The 24398-nt window shown below is 36.7% G+C and overlaps 1 protein-coding gene across 1 annotated transcript in view; it reads left to right on the forward strand.

Moving 5' to 3' along the window:
• Nucleotides 1-24398, forward strand: part of TNKS (tankyrase) — a 202611-nt gene that overhangs the window by 162370 nt on the left and 15843 nt on the right. The window contains exons 13-20 of the mRNA XM_028087573.2: nucleotides 961-1040; nucleotides 4664-4809; nucleotides 6611-6776; nucleotides 8192-8411; nucleotides 8693-8802; nucleotides 15896-16084; nucleotides 17993-18230; nucleotides 19276-19358. Of these exons, the coding sequence (XP_027943374.1) occupies nucleotides 961-1040; nucleotides 4664-4809; nucleotides 6611-6776; nucleotides 8192-8411; nucleotides 8693-8802; nucleotides 15896-16084; nucleotides 17993-18230; nucleotides 19276-19358 (1232 nt within the window). The remainder of the gene's footprint in view (nucleotides 1-960; nucleotides 1041-4663; nucleotides 4810-6610; nucleotides 6777-8191; nucleotides 8412-8692; nucleotides 8803-15895; nucleotides 16085-17992; nucleotides 18231-19275; nucleotides 19359-24398) is intronic.

Raw genomic sequence — 24398 nt, forward strand, 5'->3', positions numbered from 1 at the left:
TCCAAGTCTCCTGGACTGAACTCCTTTTGTGTTACTTGAGTGTGTACATACATGTGCATTGTAAAGGCCGCACGTGATGTCTATGAACATATTTTGAGTGATATATGTTGTTTTCTTTGAAATTTTTTTATTTGAGCCAATGTGTAATGAATTTTTGGTTTGTTTATATTGTATTGAAACACTTCATTTGTTAGCCTTGTATTTCTAGATCTAACAGCCTAATCTAATTATATTCTATTTAGCATTTGTGTCACACCTCCCAGTTGTACAGACTTTTTTTATTTTATTTTTTTCCCCATGGGACTTAACTATTTGTTTTATTTTTTTAATTTTATTTTATTATGTTATGTTAATCACCATACATTACAGACATTTTTAATGGCATTTCCTTGAAGCTATTCAATAAATGTGAATTAAACAAATTTCTGTATTTAGTAGGCCCTTTTGTACACTGATTATATTTTCTGAGATCACTGATTTGGGGAGTAGTCCTTCCGTTTATATTGAGGAAGTCGAGACCAAAAAGAAGAAAGCTAAACACTGAGTCCTCAAAGTTGAGTGCCTTCCCTCGGTTTACACAACAAAATCTATGGCAAAGCTTTGCTACCACATTTGTAAGACCAAAATATCATGAAGATGTTTTTGATATCATGCTCCTATGTTTCTTTATTCCCTTTTGCCAAGTGGTGGCCAGAAAATTTGAAGACTAGAATATTAGGGGTGGAGAAGGATTTGTGTGTCTTTGAATTTATTTAAATGTAGCTTAGGATGAGATAGACGGGAATGAAAACAAGAAGCCACTTTTTTCTTATCTGAAAACAGTTTAGAAAAATCCATAAATTAGATCTCAGGAATTTCTGAACCCTTAATCTCTCTTTCCAATCATCAAATAATTTTCCCTTCTTAACTCTGTGATTCCTTAAAAACCAACAGTAGTAATCTTTCCTCTCTTTTATTCAGAAAGTACACCTATACGCACTTCTGATGTTGACTATCGACTCCTAGAGGCATCTAAAGCTGGAGACTTGGAAACTGTGAAGGTAAATCAGTGCTTTAACATCTCGGGTAGCGCTATTGAAACTTTGCTAACCAGTTCATTTTAAACTTCTAGGTGAAACTATTCAAATCTAAACAATAAAAGGGACGAACAAAGTAGATCCGTAAACAGGAGAGCTGTTTAGGAAGGATTTTCTAGTATGTGCTTTATATCCGTTAAACTACTTTAGTCACTTTCCTTCTAGTTATATGAAAGCTCTTTTATTTTCACTTATATTAATGAAAGTCTTATTTGTAGCCACATTAATAACTTTCTAAGCTAGTTCAAGCCCAGGTAATATATTGTACAATAAAGTTCAAAACGGCGTTTCTTCAACTCTTCTAAGAGATTTTCACAGTTGCTCTAGGAAATCGTTCTTATGATCCTGCAACTGTTTGGAATTAATTTATATACAGAAGATGGATTTTCTTTTTTTTTTTTAAGATTTTATTTATTTATTTGAGAAAGAGAGCACGAACGAGGTGAGGGGCAGAGGGAGAAGCAGACTTCCTGCTGAGCAGGAAGCCTGATGTGGGGCTTGATCCTGAAACTCCAGGATTATGACCCGAGCCAAAGGTAGATGCTTAACCAACTGAGCCACCCAGGCACCCCAGGATTTTCTTTTCCCTGTAACTCTGCTTGCCAGGAAAATTTTAACAGCCTTTATTTGTGGTATAGAAACATTAAATTACAAACATTAACATTAAATGATAGATGTAATTTTTTTCAAGTATGAAATGATATTCTGATACTGAATATGCTTTTTAAGAACAGATACTTCCTATCTGTAATCACTTATGTAGGGATGAAGATAGAAAGAGGTAGGGGTTTTGTTCTTATTTGGGGGTTGATCTTGTAGTTTGTATTTCTTTCTTTTTTTTAAAAAAAAGAAAGGCTAATTGTGAAATTGGTACTGACCGTCATACCAGGTTATTTTTTACAAGCTAAACTTTGTCACTTCTTATTAAGCAAACTCTATTTTTGTGATTTTCAGCAAACTAATGTAGCATTCTTTCTGATGTGTACTGATTGAAAATACACGGGGCGCCTGGGTGGCTCAGTAGGTTAAGCGTCTGCCTTCGGCTCGGGTCATAGTCACAGAGTCCCAGGGTCAAGCCCCGCATCGGGCTCCCCACTCAGTGGGAAGTCTGCTTGTACCCACTGCTCATGGTCTCTCTCTCTCTCTCTCTCTCTCTCTCAAATAAATAAAATCTTAAAAAGAAAAAGAAAATACAGTAAACACTTTCAAGCTCTGTTGCCTAGAAATTTTCTTTGTTTCAGTATGTGGCCACTTCTAATATCTCTTCCATCTTACAAGAACATCTAAGTTATTTAAAGGAAAACAGTAAACTTCAGTTGTAATAACCACTGGGGAGAAATTTTAAAGTTCTCTTAGATCTAAAACTATATACTTTTTTCTTAATTAAAATTACATACTTTTTGTCATTTGAAATATATGCTAATTAAAGAAAATGTTTAAATATAAAAGTGATCAGGACTCCTTTTCTGCATCAGGGCATGATAATCTCAGCACCAGACTTGCTACATGTGCCCATTATCATTAAATTAATTGTTTAGTATTTTCTTAATATGTAGTTTTTAATTCCATGTTTTGTATGTACTGATAGGCAAATCTACTACAGCTTTCAGGTCTCCTAAACAATCCATTCACAGTAAAGACCAACAATATTTTTATGAATGGAATGGAAGTGGCAGAAGAAAAACAAAGCACAAATTAAGTGAGAATTAAGCACAGTAAATTTCTTTCCCTAGAGGCTTCAGAAAGTATTAAAATGTTAGGAATTAGAAGAAAAGGCTGCTTGCTGAATAAAGTATTTGAAATTAGGAAAATCAGGTAGGAAGAACGTAAAATTGCTTGGGCATTCAAAAGGAAAGTGAAATCGAACAGAGAATAAAGAACTTCCAGATATTAGAAAGCAAATGTTTAATGCAGAATGGGCTTTTATTTTTGTAACCTGGCAGAATGAGTTGTGTTTCATTCTGTACCGCATCCCTGTTTTGCTGATATTCTCTGCGAAAAAAAAAAGTTACTTTAGAATGTAACAGCCTGAAGAAAACGCAGCAGCCCCAAGAAGCAGCTTCAATCATGTAAGACACCAGTAGAAGGTGTTTACTACCAAGTTTTTGTGCTCTTTAGTTTTATGTATTAATTTATTCACTTCTATTTCATTTTGTTTTTGATTCTATAATTTATGTGTTAAGGTAGCCACAGACTCACTTGTCGTAAAAGGGTAAGATATTTGACCTGGCCGGATGACAGTGGCTCTTGAGATTTTAGAGTCTGGGGCTTTTCCACATAGAGCTGGTGAGATCTCTCCCTTACGGCCCAGATCTCCTTCCGTCATGTACACATCGTACCACCTGCAAAGTCCTGCTTTTACCCTACCGATGGGAAGGCCCCTACTCAGTAAGTCCGTAGAAGCAGATGCCTTCCAGGCTCTTAGTTTTTATATAATAATAGCTCATTACAGTGGCAGGAGTGGGAGCAAGATTGTCAAATGCCTGGCAAGCCCTTCCGTCATACCTTGTAGGCTAGAAAATGTCACTGTTTTCTCGGGGGTTTTTTTGACTCTTCTTTCCATTACCTTTCTTTACATCACTTCTCTGAATGAGGGTAATTAGGAAAGTAAGCAAGCATGTAGCAGAAAGATCAAGAGACTATAATCGGGAAAACCAGGTTTGAGCCTTTATTATACCCTTAACCTTACCAACTCTGTGAAAAAGGACAGGTTGCTTAGCCCTCTCTGAGCCTTGGTTTATTTATCTGTAAGATGGAGATAATGATCAACTTCACAGATAGAAAATAATTCTCTCACTGAAGGAATATGAAATTCTTTATAAATTGTGAATTATTATTCACGTATTGTTATTAAAATTCATCTGTCACCTCCAGTGGTGCAGCCTGCCCGTCCTTCCTTTGCTTCCTGCTGCTCTATAAGCAGACAGAATTGAGCTTGTGCTGAAACGCTCACATTCACAAGGAGATGAAAGACAAAAAACGAGAGAATGATTGGAATCAGTTTGACTCAGAGAGTTAGACAAACATCTCCCAAAGATCAGGGGAAGCATCAGGCTTTGCTGTAGCGGGTCAGAGGGCCGAGTGGATGGCCCAGGCAGAATTAATGTAATTTTTCTGGCAGCTTTTTGCTTGCCACGTCAGCCGAGACGAGAGCTCTGGGTAGTTTTGCGGTCAGCCAGGGTTGGTCCTACTTGAGTAAAGCATGGCAGACAGCATGATAGTACAAGCAGGACATGCTGGGGCAAACAGTCTTGGGGAGGAAAGTCTTATGAGGATGAAAGATGAAGGCATCATTTGCCTTGGAGATTCTTGCTTTATTATGGGTTTTTCTTCTTGATTAGGATTTTGGCCAGGAAATATTAGAAAAAAAAGAGATTAAATTGCTCTGTAAACAGTAAAAATATTTGTAGACTCAGTGAAATCAAGCAGAGTGCTGATTTTTAAACATCACTGGCATTATCTAATCTGAAAATAAATATTCATTAGGAAATTACAGCTTACCCAAGATGCCTATAGTAGTTTGGAGCAAAACCTATGAATAAATACTAATGTTCTTTTTGTGTTTGTGTGTGTGTATGTCATTAAAGCAACTTTGCAGCCCTCAAAATGTGAATTGCAGAGATTTGGAGGGCCGGCATTCTACACCTTTACACTTTGCAGCAGGCTACAATCGTGTGTCTGTTGTGGAGTACCTTCTACACCACGGTGCCGATGTCCACGCCAAAGACAAAGGGTATGTGTTAGAATTTAGCTATTTGGGACTTAAAAATATTTTTTTTAATATTTTTTGAAGTCTTAGATTTTTTTTCACTATTCAAGTAATACATGTTTTTTTAAAATTTAAAGCATCTAATAGAAATGTACAGTACAGGAAATGAAAATCCCTATCACCCCACCTTCTAGAGATTACATAAACACTTTGTGATAATCCTCCAGATTTTTTAAAAGGATAAATCAGTGCCTATGCTCCTATAGTGGCAGCGCTTGTTTTTAACACAAAGGATGACGCCGTGCCATGCAGCCTCCTTGGCAATTTGCTTTTTCACCCAGGAGTGTATCTTGATGTCTTCCCATATCAGTACTTAATTGTTCATCTCATCTTTTTAATGCCCGTAACAGTATTTTATTGCATTGTATGAATGTGTTTAAAATATAGTTTGTAATTTATTGTTCGTTCTTTTTTCTTTTTTGCTATTAAAAATGTATAATTTCTTCCCAAAAGAAGCCATCCATCCCAAAGTCATTGGTATTAATAGACATATAATTTTATTTTTACTAATTCAGATATTCTATATTTTTATATTGTTTACTAAATTATGTTAATTTATCTAGACAGTTTAAAGTAGTCACGGCAGCTATTTAGAAATGCGAGAAGGAAGTTTTAACTGAGATGAGCTTCCGTATTCTGAGTTAATTTCATATCTCAAAATAGAAATAAGCAAGCACTTTTCTGTGCAATTACATATCAGAGTACTGTAGAATTAAACCATACAATTTAGACTTCAGTTAACCATTATGGATTTATTTATCTTTTAAAAGGGACACATCAGACTTGAATATTCAGTAATAATATCACCAGCTCTTTCCAAATATTGTAGTGCCCTGGAGAGCAACCAGCATTTGTTTCCATTGCCCATTTTAGTTAGCACTTAGCATTTTTGGTCTCAAAACATTAAACAAAACAAAACAAAACAAAACCTCTAAATAAGAAGGCATTTGATACCTTGTTTTTGTCATGTTTTAAGTGCAACTTAGCTTATCCTTTTGATTCACCCTTTTTTATAGGAAGCCCTTTCTATCGTTTTTGAATGCCAGCTGCCTTCCAACCCAGAGCTTAGAGTTATCTCAGAATAGTTTGCTCATAAGTTGAGGCAGCTAGATTTTTCTCATCTGGCTGAAGTTTATGGTTGGTGTCACTATTTTCCTTACTGAATACTGAAGTTTCTGTATCACTTGCATTTTGGGTTTTCATTGTGTGACACCTAAGTATTTAAATCTATGCATAGAAACCACTACTGAATTAGGAATTAAAAAATAAAAACCAAAGACAAAAGGTAGAACTTGCCTAAATAAATTAGTTAAATTGCGTTGTATATTTTATAAGCATACAATTTTCATTAGGAAAACCCAAACAGAAGAAAATCTGAGTTGATAAAACCAAATTATTGATTAGATTATTATTCCTGAAATCACTTTGTAGTGTTGCTCTTTATATTGATGAAACCTGAATTAAAAGTATTGTGATGGAACTTTTCTGTGGGTATATCTGTATGTGTTTTAAGCATAGGATTGCTGTGAAATTTCTATCCATCACCAGGAAACTAGGGAAAATCCTTATATTGAAAGGGATGTTTTTGAAATTGTTAATCCTTATTTGGAAATGGATGACTGTATCTTCAAGACCAGAGGAGAATTCTTTCTTTTGAAGTGAGTGTTCAGTATAGTCACTGCCATAGAAGAATTATTTTTATTATAAGTATCATTTTAACACAAAGATCTGTTATATGTCTTTAAAATAATTTTCTTTTGTTTAGTGGCTTGGTGCCCCTACATAATGCTTGTTCATATGGACACTATGAGGTAGCTGAGCTTTTAGTAAGGCATGGGGCTTCTGTCAATGTGGCGGACTTATGGAAATTTACCCCTCTGCATGAAGCAGCAGCTAAAGGAAAATATGAAATCTGCAAGCTCCTTTTAAAAGTATGTAATTTTAAAAATTATAAAGTAACTATATTTTTTGGTTAGCATGTAAAATTACATCACAGTAAATTATTAAGTACAATAAGTGCTGTAGAGACTGCTCCATTTTCTATTTTAGGGGGATATTTAAGTGTGATATCATGATACTTACATAGCTTTGAGTAGTGTCTCAAGTGTCTTTCTGAACTGATTTGATTAAGTTCAGTTCATCACAGTTCATCAAGGTAGGTTTTGCAGAGTTGCATGAGTTTGCACGGCTTATCCAATACTTACGGTATTAAAGTCAGAAACCGTTGTTCTAGGAGAAACAAGATTTTTAATCAACACTAATTTTTTTCTTAGTAGCTGTTATTAACAAACTCATTGCTCATTATTAAACATATATATAAGAACTTAAATATTAGATTGGCATTAAAATATAAAATAATCTTTAAACAGAGTTATTCATATAAATTTGGGGGATATAAATGAAATAGCAGAAACTAGAAGTTTTATGAAGCTAACTTAATTTTGTGGGGTTTTTTTAAATTAAAAGATGTGAAAAATAATCACATGTAGTTTTCTCTCTCTTTTTTTTAACCAGAGAAAAACTTATGCTGGTTAAACATAAATAGAATTCTTGTCCTGCCGCTTTTATGGTATCAGATATGTTTTTATGAGTCTTGAGAATGATAATGTATTTGATACTTATTTTTATTTTCACTGGGTGGTAAGAAATAATTTCCGGGACACTGTGAATTCACTGTCTAGTTTGGTTTATTCCAGATTTCTCTGTTGAGCCAACAGCAGTCAGTCAGGCCCATAATAAACATCCTTGACTTTTATTTATTTCATTTCATAGGTATAGATGATTTGACTTTTAAAATGAAATTAGTTGTGAGTACATTTATACCTAATTTCATATTGGGTGTTGAGCCTTAAAATGAAAATAGTAAAAAATTAGTAAACTTTTGTATTGATTGCATTTAGAATTAAGTACATTTCCCACCGGTGTGTCTTCCTCTTCTTACTTCCTTCTCATGATATACACTGAATATTTTTATGTAATTAAAATCTGGCCAAAGAGTAACATCCAGGCCATTCTTAAAAGGAAAAGAGGTTTCTGAAGACACCTTGGTGTCTGAAAAAGTATATGACATGAGAAGTAAAAGGTGCTCAGCACCTTCCCCACTATCACTATTAATCCTGAGGCTTGGACCTTCCGTTGAGAAGTAGTTACAAAACTGATCCACTGTATTACTAAGTAGAGAATTTACAAAGTAAAGCAGGATATGGCCTTTTTTTTTCAAAATGCATACAACATAGATATCTTTCCTTGGGTGAGTGAAAATGAAGTTAAAAATAAACCTTAAGAAAGATACTTTAGAAAATACAAACCCCATTTGGTTTTGTTTGTTTTGTTGTTATTGTTTTAGCATGGAGCAGATCCAACCAAAAAGAACAGAGATGGAAATACACCGTTAGATTTGGTAAAAGAGGGAGACACAGATATCCAGGACTTGCTGAGGGGAGATGCTGCCTTGTTGGATGCTGCCAAGAAAGGTTGCCTGGCAAGAGTGCAGAAGCTGTGTACCCCAGAGAATATCAACTGCAGAGACACCCAGGGCAGAAACTCAACCCCTCTGCACCTGGCCGGTAAGTATCACCAGCACCTCCAAGTCTCATTGTCCTTTCTTGGATACATATTACAGTTTACCAGAAGATGAAAGAAATGCTAAGCAGAAATAGTAAAATGCTTGTGATTGACATAATTTTATATAATTTCTTATTGTAATGGCTCTTAGTTATGTGAGTATTAGCTTTCAAAGCAAAAAGTATTAAAATCCTAACATTTTTCTGGTCATTCTTTATATACAGAGATATGAATATAGATTTTTTTTTTTAATCTGACATGTTTGCCTTTTTCCCTCTTATAGCAGGCTACAATAACCTGGAAGTAGCTGAGTATCTTCTAGAGCATGGAGCAGATGTTAATGCCCAAGACAAAGGTGGTTTAATTCCTCTTCATAATGCAGCATCCTATGGGGTGAGCATGCTCAAGTTCAAGTCTAGAAAACTTCACTGACATGTACTATTTTATCAAATGCATACTGTGCATGAAGTAAGTAGATATCTGACCAACAGCGTAATTTAGCACAATTTGAATCTTACCTATTCAGAGTGTTTCCAGCCTTCCCAGTTATGCTTAACTACCCTTTGGTCAAGGGCCGTGCTCTTTATAGCTTTCTGTTCTCCTCACATTGTCTAGCACAGTAAGAGGTATGTAACGGCTGCTCATTTAATATTTATTGAAACAGATAATAGGCTTAACTCTACCCCAAGTAGATTTTAGAAACTGTAAGTTCCGGGAGGCTTTTTATTTGTGGGCATGGAAATTATGCTTGCTTTTGTTTATCATCAGCATCTTAAAAATATCCAATGGTTGAGCCATTGGTATATATGGTTTCATAGAGTTTGAGTGACTGGCTAAAGCCCTGCAGTGGAAGTCCCAAGCCGTTCTCAAAGCACTCTAAGTGTAATCATCAGCTGCGGGAGGGAGAGGCGGGTACTGCAGTGCCTTGACGACATTTGTTGAAACTGACTGCCTGAAGTCACCAAGGCCCACTCAGACCTAAGTCACGCAGGAATAGTCCCACAGGGTGAATGTTCATGTGCTTGTCTTTCATTCACTTATTCCCTGTTTGACTATAAAAACCCACAGATGCAGGATTGAGACCAGGGGTCTCATAGTGGGAATCACTCGATGAGGACAGTTTCTGGATTTGCAAAAGCCTAACAAACTATAAGTAAAAACTAATCATTGTCATTTCATATTCTCTTCCTCTCTTTTCCCTTGCCCTCTGTAAGGAATGCCCTCTTCTTATATAACCCCTCTACAGAAACCAGTGTTTCAGAGAGATGACAGTCTGAGTGGGAATACTTTTAAGGAAGGCAAACAGTCCAGTTTGAGTTGGACAAACAGGACATTTCCCAATGTAATAAATTAATTAAAAGTTATCAGATTTAATGTATGTATTATTAGCACTGCAATCCTCTTGAAACTGCAGTAATCGTTCCCAAGATGATTATCTTTTATTAACTTTAGTAGAATTTTCTTCTAACCTTCCTTCATATAAGATGCCCAGCTTCACTGTGCAGCGTATATTTCTACTGAGGGCCAGGCAAGCTAAATATTTGCTGCTAACATACTACATATACAGTTATGTATAATGCTTTTTTACCTCTGTGTTATAACTGTTATAAATATGTATCATTCGGAGATTAATGTTGACTTCTTAGCATGATGCTTCTCTCCATAGTATATTCCTCTAATCCCTCTGCAGCCGCTTCAGTTCAGAGTTTATAAAGCTGATGGGATCAGTAGAACATAAAGCAGAGTCTTTTAACTTTATATAAATCTACGAAGGAGTAAGGATAGATGTGGGCAATAGAATTAGTTCTCGACCTGACCTGGTAAAACTGACACTACCAGCTGTGTAGACTCTGTGGATCTGTGTGCTTTTTGATCCATTTTACACACTGTGGATGTAAATAAGTTCTCTCCCATCCGTCTTGAACTGTTATAGTCTTTACAGCTGTCGCAGAGAGCAGAGAACATAAAACTTAATTCAAAAGTATTTTACCTTTTAATTCTCATTCTCCTGATAGGAAAGGCGTTGAGATGTTACTTATACGTGTGTGTCCTTTGGTGACTAGTGTATGAGAGAAATAAATGTATAGTGGTCTCTCTGGTGGCTAAATAGTAATGTAGTGTGCAGGTCAACCTTATCTCATGTTCCCTTGAAGCTACCTTGCCCTTAGCTAAAGGGAGGTGCGCTGCAATCAAGGCCCAGACCAGAGGCCCACTGTTCCATTTCATACTTATTTCACCATCATTTTCTAACTCCACGTGAGAAAAATAATGGACATTTTTTGTTTCATCTCTCTTTTCATGTTACCCTGTTATCACATCCCTCCTGCTAAGCTTTTTGTAAATGAAGGTAATTTATCGAAGTAAAAATGAACAGAAAATCCTCCAGGCTATGTAGAGAGCATGTGATAGAGGTTTTGATCAACCTGGTTCATCCTATCCTTCTACTAAAAGAGTGTTAACAGGCTAGATAATGTGTTTATAGTAGGTATTTTTCCTCATTGTGTAGGTGGATTTTTTGAGTCACTAAAAGTCCTTCTGGTAGTAAATTTTATAAATTCAAAAATCAAGTTATCTGTGAGTTAATGACTATTCACTCAGTAGTCATAGTGTTATTCACTAAAACCTTTACTTTTGTGGTTTCTTGACCCTTTTTTGTTGCCATGGTTTTGGCTATGTACAACACTTATCTCTCCCCCCACCCCCTTTTAACATCCCTATGACACAGTGATTCCCAGTTGGCAGTAGGTAAGACCATCCTCCCCATTGAGAATCTCTGCTCTAAAACATAATTTTATCTAATGCAGTTTGTGTACCATAAAATCTATTGTCAGTAATCATGTCAAATAAGTATTTATCTCAGTCTCGATTAGTAGATTTAAAACAAGGACCAATGTTAACCACAATATAAAAATTTTTAAAGCAGGGGCGCCTGGGCGGCTCAGTCAGTTAAGCATCTGCCTTCAGCTCAGATTGTAATCCCGGGGTCCTGGGATCAAGTCCCGCCTGCTTCAAGCTCCCTCTGCCTCTCTCTCTCTCTCTGTCTCTGATGTATAAATAAAATCTTTTTAAAAAATTTTTTTAAAGCTACTTTGTCTTTTTTTAACTAAAGGGTAGATATAATTATATTTTTATTATCTCTAGATACATAAATCTGTTATTTTTCAAAATTCCCTTTTTATTCATGTTATAATAAGCCTTGGCTGGATATTTTAATGAAATTGTAGGGCTCTGGTCCACATTTCTCTGTTAAGGTGGCAAAACACAAGTTATATTGTGTTCATCCCAATGATGCTTGAACTGGCCTGGCTGCATGGTATATATGATGCACTGTCCTGAAATAACAGTTTTGGAGGAGATTTTTGTGGTACTTCCTATGAAATAGAAGCTTCTAAGTTAAAAATAAAGCTGTATGCAGAGTAGTTTGAGGTATAGTGTTACCCAGTAATCCCTACTTAACATGGCTTCTCCCTGATATTATACACTTTGCCATTTTCAACTTTTCAGGAAATGACTCTTGAGTTTTAGTCCAGCAAGACCTTGCAGGCAGCTCTGTGTAATGGGAACACCTGAACTCAGGATGTGACATCTGGGATCTCATCTTTAGGCTTTTACTTGATAACCCGGTAGTCTTCAAGAAGTGCCTTAGTCCTTCTGATCTGCAATTTTCTCATTAGCAGAACTCAGATGCTGAAACCTTCTTTACAGGGTTGTTGTGATAATTAGGTGAGATCATGCATGTGGAAAGTGCATAATATTCTCTAACCTACGGCACTCTAAAACCCAGTGTAGTAACTATTATTATAAGATAACTTGCTCCCCACAGCCATCCTACTGGTTAGAATAAGGGCTGGGTTGTCACCCTTATATAGCACAGCCCTACAAGTCATCTGTGTGCTCGACCATCTCGGTATCAGTATGAAATAGAGATTAACTGGCTTCAGTAGTAGGTAATGACTTGTAGCCCGGGGATAAAATAATCATGTGAGGTATCTGTGAAACTACATAAAGCTACTTAAGCTGTTGTTTATTGGTAATTATCTTTGACTTGTATTTTACCTTTTTTCCTCTAGAGAGCTCATTCTGCTGTCTGGTGTATCTTTGAGCGTTTTTATACGGAAAGAACTTGCAACCTCAGTTTTTCTAACTAGAGAAACAAACACAGTTTAAGAAGTTTAAATAAAAGTTACAGATTTCAGGAGAGTGTTTTGTATTACAGTGTCTTATATTTTTAATATACATTTACACAAGACAGTTAATTTTTCTGTTATTCAATAAATGTGTAAGACATTGATATTTATTTAGCACAAACCTGTAATTTTCTATTATCTCATAAATCAACTTGCTAATTTTTTCATTTTTCAGTGCTTTCTCTAAAATGTGTAATAATTGGGATTTCATGACATCATTGTCCAATTAAATGGCTCTCCCTGGAGCCCAAGCATGTTTCTCTTCTCCTTACTTTCCAGCTTTCTAGAATTAAATTAGGGCCCTCATAGTCTTTTTATGTAGTATTTGTCATTTAGAGTGTTCTGTGTTTCAGCTGGATTCTGAAACCATGTTAATTTGCCTCTTTCTCTTCGAAACATTCCAGCAGAGTTCAGTTCCTTTTCTAGACCTTCCAGTTCAATACTTTGTTCTTATAAATGGTATAGAACTAAGCTGTAGCTTATTTATTGCATTTGTCAGCCTTAAATTTCAGTTACTATTTTCGCCTCAGTGGTGTCGCTATTTAAAAGACTTAAGAAGTGTGTTTTTAATCTACTTTTTAGTAATATACTCATTCCTGTGTATTGCTCTTTCAGATGTTTGTCAGCAGGTTTAACAAGCATGTAATTGGTTGCTCCAAGCATAAACTATAAATTCAGTATAAAGAAAGTTGAATAATAAACAACATATATACAGTTCATTTTACACACACGTAATTTTCCTTGGACTATCTAATTTTGGAAGCCTATGGAAAGTAGTCTACCAAATTATATTATTCAACCAGTACACATGGGAGTAGAGTAAAATTAATCAACAGAATCGTTGTGTGAATGCCCTATAACCTTACTGGGGAGAAGCTTGGCGTTATTCCATGCTTTTGAATGGGTTAACTGAACAAAAAGAACTATCCTTTTCAATATATATTCTTTGAATAAGGGAGATAAACTTGGGGGTATTACTTTAAGTAATTTGGGGAATACCACAGTTGGTACCTATTTTTTCTTTTGTGTGAGAGTCAGTTTTATTATGATGTGTCATTCATAATCCCCAAGAGATCACAAAACATAGCTTGTTCTCAAAAGCTCTGGTGTAATTATGCTCCTTGGCTTCATTTTTTTTCTTATATTGTCAAAGCCAATGTGGGAGCTTCCTTAGAAGTTACCTGATTTATATTTTCCTCATAAATTTTCTTCTCTTTATTTTCTGAAATTATTTTCCTGAAATTAATAAGTATTATATTTTGAAAACTTGAATATTACTTCAGAAAAAGTGTCTGTTCTTTTCAAGGTGAGTGTCTTCGAGAGAGCAAAGACTGTCTTACAGAAAATATGTAAATCTCACATTGGGCTATTTCTGTTTCTGCCTTCCCGAATGTCTCTTCCCATTCTCGTGAAAGTCAGCTAACTCAGACATGTTGTGTGGAGCAACAGCATGAGATAGAAATCTAGTCTCAACAGATACTGTGCTTCTGAGTTAATTATCACAAATGATCAAGTTATGCCAGGAAATGTATCCGTAAAGAACACAAATGTGTCAACTGCACAAAATTATAGAATATTAGAGTTGAAATGAATTTCAAAAACACTTTAATGGTAACCAAAGTAGCATCCCTAAATATGCTTATAAGAATAAAGTTATTTTTGGGCGCCTGGGTGGCTCAGTCGTTAAGCGTCTGCCTTCGGCTCAGGTCATGATCTCAGGGTCCTGGGATTGAGTCCCACATCGGGCTCCTTGCTCCGCAGGAAGCCTGCTTCCCCCTCTCCCACTCCCCCTGCTTGTGTTCCTGCTCTCGCTGTCTCTCTCTCTGTCAAATAAATAAATAAAATCTTTAAAAAAAAAAAACAAAAGAATAAAGTTATTTTTATTATTCTCAAAAGCTCAATCATTGAATTAATATTACTATTGCCTAATTGATTGTCTTAAGCTTGTTTTATAAGGACTTTTGGGAAGAAACAAACTTTTTGCTATACAGAACTTATTACTTGAGAGAACCCTGCTGTCCTTGAAACTCTCTCCTACGTTGTCTTGTGTGGTCCTGGCTCTTTACAGTTCTTCAGTTCTTACCACCCCTTTTGTCTCCTCTGAGGACTCTTCTTCCAGTCTCCTTTCCCCAAATACTGTTTTCTCAAAGCCTTATCCCCCTGAAAATTATCTTTCTGTATTCCTTTTCTTAGTGACTTTATCAACTAGCTGCAACTGTCAACTCAATATTCTGTTTTGCAGTCCCCCGAGAGTCCCTACCCACAGGACCAGGCACTTAGTAGGTATTCACCAATGTCTGGTGGTTGGGTGAGTAGGTAAGAGAGCAGAAGTGAGTAAATAAATGGCACCTTTATCTGTGCTCCAGACTTCTATGTCAGACCATTTACAGAACAGTATTACTTTGACATTTTACCTCAAAAACTATTTACCGAAAGTGAAACTTCCTTTCTTACAGTTTCATTCCCACTTAAACTTTTGCTACTCAGTTTCTTTTAAGGGTTCCCCTTTGGCTTTTAATCTTCTAGACAAATTTTGAAAAATGAAAGGTAGTCATCTTTGGCTTTTCTGTCTCTTTCTCTGCAGTTAATCTGTCTTTCTAAAACCCATTTTTTTTCCTTTACAGTCTCTCGATTTTAGCTCTTCTTTTTGGTTCTTCTCTAACCATCACAGTTCAGTTCAGCATCTCATCACATCACGCCCAGCTTATTAGTTAACATATCTGCTGCTAACATTTTCTCTGCCCTCAAGTCATTTTGGACATGACAGACTAAGTTTTCTAAAATGTTGTTTTGTTATGTTACATTACTTTCCCAAGGGCTGAAGAGAAAACACTGAGAATCTTTGAGACGAATGTTTCAATAAATAGATCATATTGCAGTGGATTAGAAGAGAAATAGGAAGATAAGAGAAGCAAACAAGAACACTTGTTTTCAGAAGTTTGACAGGCAGTCTAGACCTTTGATAGGAGCCTTGGAGTCAGATAATAGTTTCATTTTATGTGTTTGTTTTTAAGACAGACCTGAATATGTTAGAAGGCTGAATAAAAAATTTTACAAGCGCCTGTGAAGAACCACAAGGTAAAACAGTAATAATTGTGGAATTGAGATTTTGGAGGTAAGAAAAGATGGAGTCCAGAATAGAGGAGTGGGATAAGTATGCTTTCTTTAATAGAAGAAACTTATAGGATGAGAAGAGAGATAAGAGGGAATGAAATGTTAAATACAACAGGCACACCTGATGGAGCTTTACCAGATAATCTCATTCTTGATCCTTTGCATCCTTTGTTTTTTTTTTTCAGCATGTGGATATAGCAGCATTATTGATAAAATACAACACGTGTGTAAATGCCACAGATAAGTGGGCATTTACTCCTCTTCATGAAGCAGCCCAGAAAGGAAGGACCCAGTTATGTGCCCTGCTCTTGGCCCATGGTGCGGATCCAACTATGAAGAACCAAGAAGGTCAGACACCTTTAGATCTGGCAACAGTAAGTCTTCATTCCAAATTATTTAGTATTGCTTTAAATTTATGCTTTCAGGGGTGACATTAACTTTCAGGCTTAGCAGCTTTCTCTTTAGTGGTACATATTTCCCTCAGAATAAGAGCAAATTTCCTTCCTTCTGAAATTTTTTTCATTTGCATTTTTATATAGTTCAAAACTCTGTTAAGGCACACTAAGCAGTGCGTTAACATAATTCTTTTTTTCCATGCTTAACTTGGAGGGAAAACAGAGAAACATGTATCTAAAGTGTATCCTCAGAGAACTACATGAGTAAAATATCTTAGACCTTCTACATTTGGCATATTGTTCAGGAGCAACCAATGTTCATGATAATTTACCCGGAGGCTATGAGATAGTCGAAGAAAATTTACCTTCTAGGCCGTTTTATTATTCCTCTGAAGATGGAAAAGTAAATTGATATGCACAATAATTTACAATTTTTTAACAAGACTTACCTTCCCAAGCCACATTCTGTCTCATCCATCTCTTGCTGAGTAACAGACCACTTCAGAACACTTAGTAGCTTAACCAGAACCAAGTGAGTGGCTTAATACAGTGATGTATTATTTCTCACAGTTCTGTGGGTTGCCTGGGCTCAGCGGGACAGTTCTGCGATATGGACACCTACCTTCAGCTGGGAGCTCAGCCGAGGCTGCAAGGCCTACGGTGGCCCTTCATCCTCCAGGGGTCTCTCCACAGAGTGCCCCCCCTCACTCTGTAGTCTAACCCGGACTTCTTTACAGCATGGAGACGCCTTCTCTGAGAGAAGAAGTAGAAGCTGCCAGTCGTTTTAAAGCGGGCCTCAAAAGCCTCAGACATCACTCCGTTTACATGCTATTGGTCACTGCCACTCGCAGGGCCACCCAGATCTAAAGGAAGGGAGATAGATGCCGCCTCTTGATGGGAAGAGTGGCATGCATGCGCGCAGGGGAGGGCCTGAATGGCTGGCTGTCTTCGGAGGCTCCAAGGTGCTCACAGCGGTTATGCCTAACAAACTGTGGTGGCGATGAATAAGCCAGCCAAACTAAAAAATTTCTCCAGATTCTAACTGTATGTCACATTACTAAGCATGTGCTAAATAACTGAATAAAAATCATTGTCATTATTTAGGCATATACAGAGCACAGTGTAAATATGAGAACTCCTTCAAAAGTAAAGACTGAGAATCAACACTGCAACAGGCTGTTTTTTAAACGAGAGATGAAATTTTTTTAAACTCCATTTACATCTTTATTAACTTATTCTTTAAATACATGTGTAATCAGTGAACAACCATATGCACGTTTCAGTGTTTAAAAACTGTTTCCAGAAATCAATATAGTCTAAATTCTTAGACTTTTTCATCCATAGTTAACTCACATATATGTGCATGTGTGTGTGGCAAGAATATTTAAAATCTGTTCTCAGCAAATTCCAGGTATGTAATACAGTATTATTATTTTTTAAAGATTTTATTTATTTGACAGAGAGATGGCGAGAGAGGGAACACAAGCAGAGGGAGTGGGAGAGGGAGAAGCAGGCTTCCCGCTGAGCAGGGACCCCGATGCGGGGCTCAATCCCAGGACCCTGGGACCATGACCTGAGCCGAAGGGAGACGCTTAACGCTTAACAACACCCAGGCGCCCCATAATACAGTATTATTAACTAAAGTCACCAAGTTTTATATTAGATCTTAAAAAGATGAAATATTTTTAGGGACTCCAGTTCTGACACCTACAGAAACTGCTGGGACTCTTTGGAGTTGTAGGTCTGGGAATTGAAGGATCAAAAACCAGTGGGCAATAATTATGCACTCACTAAAGACAAATTTCACAAAGCATTTGGTCCTTAGTGGAAAAACTTACCATTTTAAAATGTATTTTTGTGTGTGTTTATTTGTCTAATTATTTTTAGGCTGACGACATCAGAGCTTTGCTGATAGATGCCATGCCCCCGGAGGCCTTACCTACCTGTTTTAAACCTCAGGCCACCGTAGTGAGTGCCTCTCTGATCTCACCAGCATCCACCCCCTCCTGCCTGTCAGCTGCTAGCAGCATCGATAACCTCACCGGCCCTTTAGCGGAACTGGCAGTAGGAGGACCGTCCAACACGGGGGACGGTGCAGCGGGCACAGAAAGGAAGGAAGGAGAAGGCAAGTATACTTGTGAATGCTTATTTGGTTTTTGGTGTGTGGGAGGGTTGTTTTTTGTTTTTGTTTTTTTAAAGAGAGAGTAGCCTAGGGGAGGTGCAGGTGGCGGGGTTGGGGCAGAGGGAGAGGGAGATAGAGAATCCTAAGCAGGCTCCACACCCAGTGCAGAGCCCGATCCTACAACCCTGAGATCATGATCTGAGTTGAAATGGAGAGTTGGACCCTCAACCGACTGAGCCACCTAGGTGCCCCTCATTTTTGTTTTTGTTTTTTTAAGATTTTATTTATTTATTTGAGAGAGAGAGAATGAGAGACAGAGAGCATGAGAGGGAGGAGGGTCAGAGGGAGAAGCAGACTCCCCGCTGAGCAGGGAGCCCGATGCGGGACTCGATCCCGGGACTCCAGGATCATGACCTGAGCCAAAGGCGGTCGCTTAACCAACTGAGCCACCCAGGCGCCCCTCGTTTTTGTTTTTTTAAATGAACAGATTCCACTTACTTCTCTTGGTAATTATTGAACACATCTTACAGACATCCTGTCTGTAAGTTTTCATGTACACACCAGTTTATAAGAACTATCTTCATAGAATAAATACCTTGACATCTACATTGTTCTTATGTATATTCCAATATATCCATTTCTAACCATATTTTATTTAACTACTCAGTGAGTCTTATTACTGAAATTATATCAGAAAAAAACTGAGACATCATTTAAGGAATGGAAACTGAAACCATAACTGGTAAATTCAATTTTTAATTCCAACTGTTAAATATTTCACTAAAAGCATTAGATTAAACTTTATAATATTACAATTAATATAAATGCCACTGATAAGATAAACTCTGCTTTTACTTATCCACCAAATTCAGAGATGACTTGAAGTGTCTGAATTAAATATATGTATGTAAATGGTTACAAAGTCATCTGGATATGAAATCATCTGCACAGGCAAGGGTGTCAGAGAGCCATGGCTTTACATAAATACTGTAACTTCCTTTAGATTGATAAACTGCTTTCTGAAAACTTTAATATATGTCTGTTTTAGTTGCGGGTCTTGACATGAATATCAGCCAGTTCCTAAAAAGCCTTGGTCTTGAGCACCTTCGGGACATCTTTGAAACAGAGCAGGTAAGCTCTCCTTTTTGCTGAGTCTTTTTAATTAAATATTAAGAGTCATTAATTGCCATTCCTTGTTTCTTTTTTACTTCTTAACTTTAAAACTCATTTCAAAATTCCAAAGAAGCCAGGGGAATCCAGCATTTTATAATCCTCCCCAAAATTGTCTAACTAGTAATGGGAGTCATTAACTGTTATTTCATTATATCTTTATAAGGGGTTTGACTACATATGTTTTGTTACATAAACTTAGGCCATGAAACCACCTCAAAAGAATGTTTTCAAAATCTTTCATTATTTTGTTTCTACAAAGTGTTGGTGCTTATTCATCTCAATATATGTGAATACACTCCACTTAAAACCAATGACACATTTTTATATTAGCTATTTAAAATCTTCACAAAGCGACTGTCTGTTAAATTTGGAAAGCAGAGTAATTCCTGGACAAGTGTACCTTTTTAAAATTACCTCTTTATGAAGTTTCTGTGTCCGGGTGAGTCTAAAATAATGTTGAACCAAAACTTGGCCACATACTCATAAAACTTGGCCACATACTCATACCCTATTTTCACGTACATCTTAAATGTGTATGAAGGTCTGGGTATGAAGTCACCATTACAGCATTTAAGAATTAAGACCTTTCTGTTTGTCATCCTGTTTTTATACAGGATAATGACTTTTTAACTTATTACTGTGTGATTTAATTACCACGGTCAGTATTCAGTATTGAATAATAAGTTCCTGAGTTTAAGTTGACTGTTACTACTATATGTAGAATCTTAAAATGAAAAAGGTATTTAGTCATTTTTCCAGATTCTACTCTTTTAACATCCATGTGGGAAGATAAATTGTTACACTTTGGGCAAGTGTAATAAAGTGCTTGTAATTTAATGTGTGCCCAAATCTGCCTCCGTGTATAATCTATTAATTTTATGTTTACATTTACCCTGTTTGGCACAGAAATCTAATCTCTAGTCTGCTCACGTACTTGTTTCATAGGGCTGTTACAACAAATTACCACAAACTTGGTGGCTTAAACAACAGAAATTTATTCCCTCCCAGTTCTGGAAGCCTGAAGTTCAAAATTGAGTTGTTGGCAGGGCTACACTCTCTTGCCTCTGCCAGGTTCCAGGCCCCTTTGGCTTACGGCCACATGACTGCAACCTCTGCTTCCATTGTCACCTTGCCTTCTCTGTCTGTCTGCGCTTCTGTGTCTTTTATAAGGACACTTGCATTGGATTTAAGGCCTACCCCTGTAATACTAGGTGATTTCCTCATTTCAAGATCCTTAATTACATATGCAAAGATCTAAAAAAAAGTTTTCCAGATAGGTCCTTCATAAATTCTGGGGATTAAAACATGGACATATCTTTTTGAGGGCCACCATTCAGCTCACCACAACATAATACAGCCCTTCATATATTTCTTTTTTTTTTTATTTTATTATGTTACATTAATCACCATACATTACATCATTAGTTTTTGATGTAGTATTCCATGATTCACTGTTTGCGTATAACACCCAGTGCTCCATTCAGTACGTGCCCTCTTTAATACCCATCACCGGGCTAACCCATCCCCCCACCCCCTTCCCCTCTAGAACACTGTTTGTTTCTCAGAGTCCATAGTCTCTCATGGATCGTCTCCCTTCATATATTTCTAAGACCTAATCAGCTTATCATGAACTTACCCTTCCAACCACCCTCTCCTACAAAGTTTCTCCTATTTTAAGATAAATATACCCTTTTTGTATTTCAGTTCTTCTCTTTATGGATGTAGTTTCCAAATTCCTCACTGGCCTCTTTGCACCATTCTGGTTTTTTCATAGACTTACAGTCAGTTTGAAATTAATTAAAAACACCAGTTCTTTTTCATTCTTTTTTTTAGCTAAATTTCTTTATGTTGCTTATTGCAGTTATGGTCTTATTGATCAAAACAGTTGAGCAGAAATAGCACTGGACTAAAAGACCTTGATTCTGATTATTTTCTCTCTCTTACTAGCTGTGTAACATGGGGTCAGGCACTTAACGGATCACTTTCCTTGACTGTCAATTATAATACCTTCAAGTGTCCAGACAGTTAAAATTCCTAGTCCTACTGTGCTTCTGTGCCAGTTTTTAAAATATGCTTTAATGAGGGGCGCCTGAGTGGCTCAGTCGTTAAGCATCTGCCTTTGGCTCAGGTCATGGTCCCAGGGTCCTGGGATCGAGCCCCGCATCAGGCTCCCTCCCTGGCAGGAAGCCTGCTTCTTCTCCCACTCCCCCTGCTTGTGTTCCTTCTCTCGCTTTGTCTCTCTTTATCAAATAAATAAATACAATCTTTAAAAAAAATAAAATAAAATATGCTTTAATGAAGCATCAGATGTGTCTTTGGTGGTGAGGACTTTATAGAGTTCTCTAATAATTCACTTTTCCTTTAGCTTCACCTACCGCTGATTTACCCTCTGGTTTGGAGATTTTTTTTTTTTTAAGATTTTTTATTTATTTATTTGAGAGAGAGAGATCATGAGCACAGGGGAGGGACAGAGATAGAAGCAGACTCCCCACTGAGCAGGGGACCCCGGGATCATGACCTGAGCCGAAGGCAGACTCTTAACCAACTGAGCCACCCAGGCGCCCTGGAGATTTCTTATGAGAATATCCTAAACAATAAGAATGTTTTTCCCTTGTTCCCTCCCTGAAGGTATGAAAGCTATTGTAAAAACATTATCTTCTGCTAAAGCCAAAGGATATCCCTTAATATATCCCTTCTTCCCAAATCAGATCCACAGTAACTATGAAATTTCACACATCTTTGCTTAATAAACCAAAGACCCTAATTCACACAAATAACTCCAATCGACTGTTGAAAAATTTTCAAAGGATTTCCGTTTCTACTCTTTCAGTTTATTTGCTGCATAATTTTGTGTTTTATTTTTTCTCTTTTACTTTGTTCTCTCAGTAACTGATTTCCTGTGACATGGATATCTCTCATTCTATTGATTGTAATAGTTTAATCGTTTAGTTTCACAGTTGGTGCTTTTGACAGCTTCTGTTTCATCAGTTTTATTATTCTCTTTCTTCACTGTACTTTTGTTCTGAGTAAATGGCTCCATCGATTTTCTTTTTGCAAGAATAATTTCTGTATCCTTTTTTTATTAATATGTTGACTGTTCCATTTAATGTATATTGCCCAGCACAGCTCCTTTCCTCCAGACAAATGATTCTACCTTTCTTTCTATTGAACTGTGTTTGACTGTCTTCTGGCCCAGTCTTCAAGCAATCAAATTAATTTTTGCTTTCACTGCAAGTGTTGCTTGAGTAGCCTTTCGTTACAGAGTGATAAATTCTGTAACCCTTTCTATAATTTACCCATAGAATTTTCTCCCGTTAACATTCTATATCATACGGTAAGTGTGTGATTGATGATGGTCAAGATATTTGTGTAGTGAGGGAAGGAGTGGGCATATATACACTGTACTCATTTAATTCTTGTCTGTTTCTCTTAAGCCAGGGAGTGCTTCTGTGTCCTGAGTCTTTTTGACACATAAGATCTTAGTGCTTCTGTTCCTACTCAAGGTTACTCCTCTTGCAGTGGAGTGGGAATATAGTTATTTTACTTCCGGTCTCAGGAAAACATCCTTCAGGGCATCACAGCCTCATCCCTTCACAATTATTCTCTCAGAAGTCTCTTAACTAACTTGACTTGTTTGAACATATATACTTTGCCAAGTAATACATACCTGTGTCCTTTATAGTTATAAATACAGTACCAGTGTCACTTTGGCCCTTCCTGTATATAGCTTCCTGATTAGAACACTTTTTCTCTGGGAAAGGCCGATTTGATTTTCACTGAAATTCCTAAACATAAATGCTATGACTTAGAAGACTTATTTGGACATATTTATGGGCAACCTATATATTATCATGAAAAGTGATCTTATAAATTTTTATTTCAAAATCGAAAGACCAAGGAACGGTCTCAGGTACATTAACTATGAATGTGATTATAAAGTTAGTTCTAACAACTGTTACTCTAGCTTGCATCCTTTGAAGCCCAAGTGAAAGTAGGAGCTTTTTCATTCAAACTCTTAATTTTTCTCTCCCCATTAAAATTCTACTTTTTCTCTCTCTACCCCAAAGAAAATGAACAAATCTTAGAAACAACAGGCAACCCTTTGTCAAGTGACATTTGCTTTTTATGTAAGATGATTTAGCTGATACATGAATAATCCTCATTTTAAAGATTATAATTTGATTTTTTTAATTGAAGTATAAATGACCTACACTATTTATTAGTTTCAGGAGTACATCATAGTGATTTGATATTTTTATACATTACAAAATTATCCCTGCAGTAAGTCTAGTTACATCTGTTACCATATGAAGTCATTGCAATATTATTGACTATATTCCCTACGCTGCACATTTCCATTCCCATAACTTACTTATTTTATAAGTGGAAGTTTGTACCTCTTAACCCTCTTCACCTATTTGCGAAACCCCTCAACTCCTACCTCTTCTGGTAACCAAGTTTGTTTCCTTTATCTATGAATCTGTTTCTCTTTTCTGTTTTAGATTCAACTTAGAAGTGAAATCATACTTGTTTTTCTCTGTCTGACTTACTTTGCATATACCCTCTAGGTCCATCCATGTGGTCGTGAATGGCAAAATTTCATTCTTTTTTTTATGGCTGAGTAATATTTTACTTATATATATATATATATATATATATATATATATATATATATATGCACACACATGCACGCACACGCCCGCACACACAAGCATGCACACGCACGCACGCACACACAAGCATACGCACGCACGCATACACACGCACACACATGCACACACACATGCACGTGCACACACATGCAAGCACACACACACATAAAGAAGTAACCCAGGTAGATGAATGGATGCACATGTGTGTGTACACAGTATAGCACATCTGGGGTACTTCCTTATCTTAGCTATTGTGAATAATGCTGCAGTGAACACAGGGGCACATACATCTCTTTGAATTGGTATTTTTGTTTTCCTCAACTAAATACCCAGAAGTGGAATTGCC

The sequence above is a fragment of the Eumetopias jubatus genome, unplaced genomic scaffold (genome assembly GCF_037043125.1).
Source record: "Eumetopias jubatus isolate StellerSeaLion01/CBP00866 unplaced genomic scaffold, mEumJub1_p1.0 scaffold_2, whole genome shotgun sequence".
Lineage (NCBI taxonomy): Eukaryota > Metazoa > Chordata > Mammalia > Carnivora > Otariidae > Eumetopias > Eumetopias jubatus.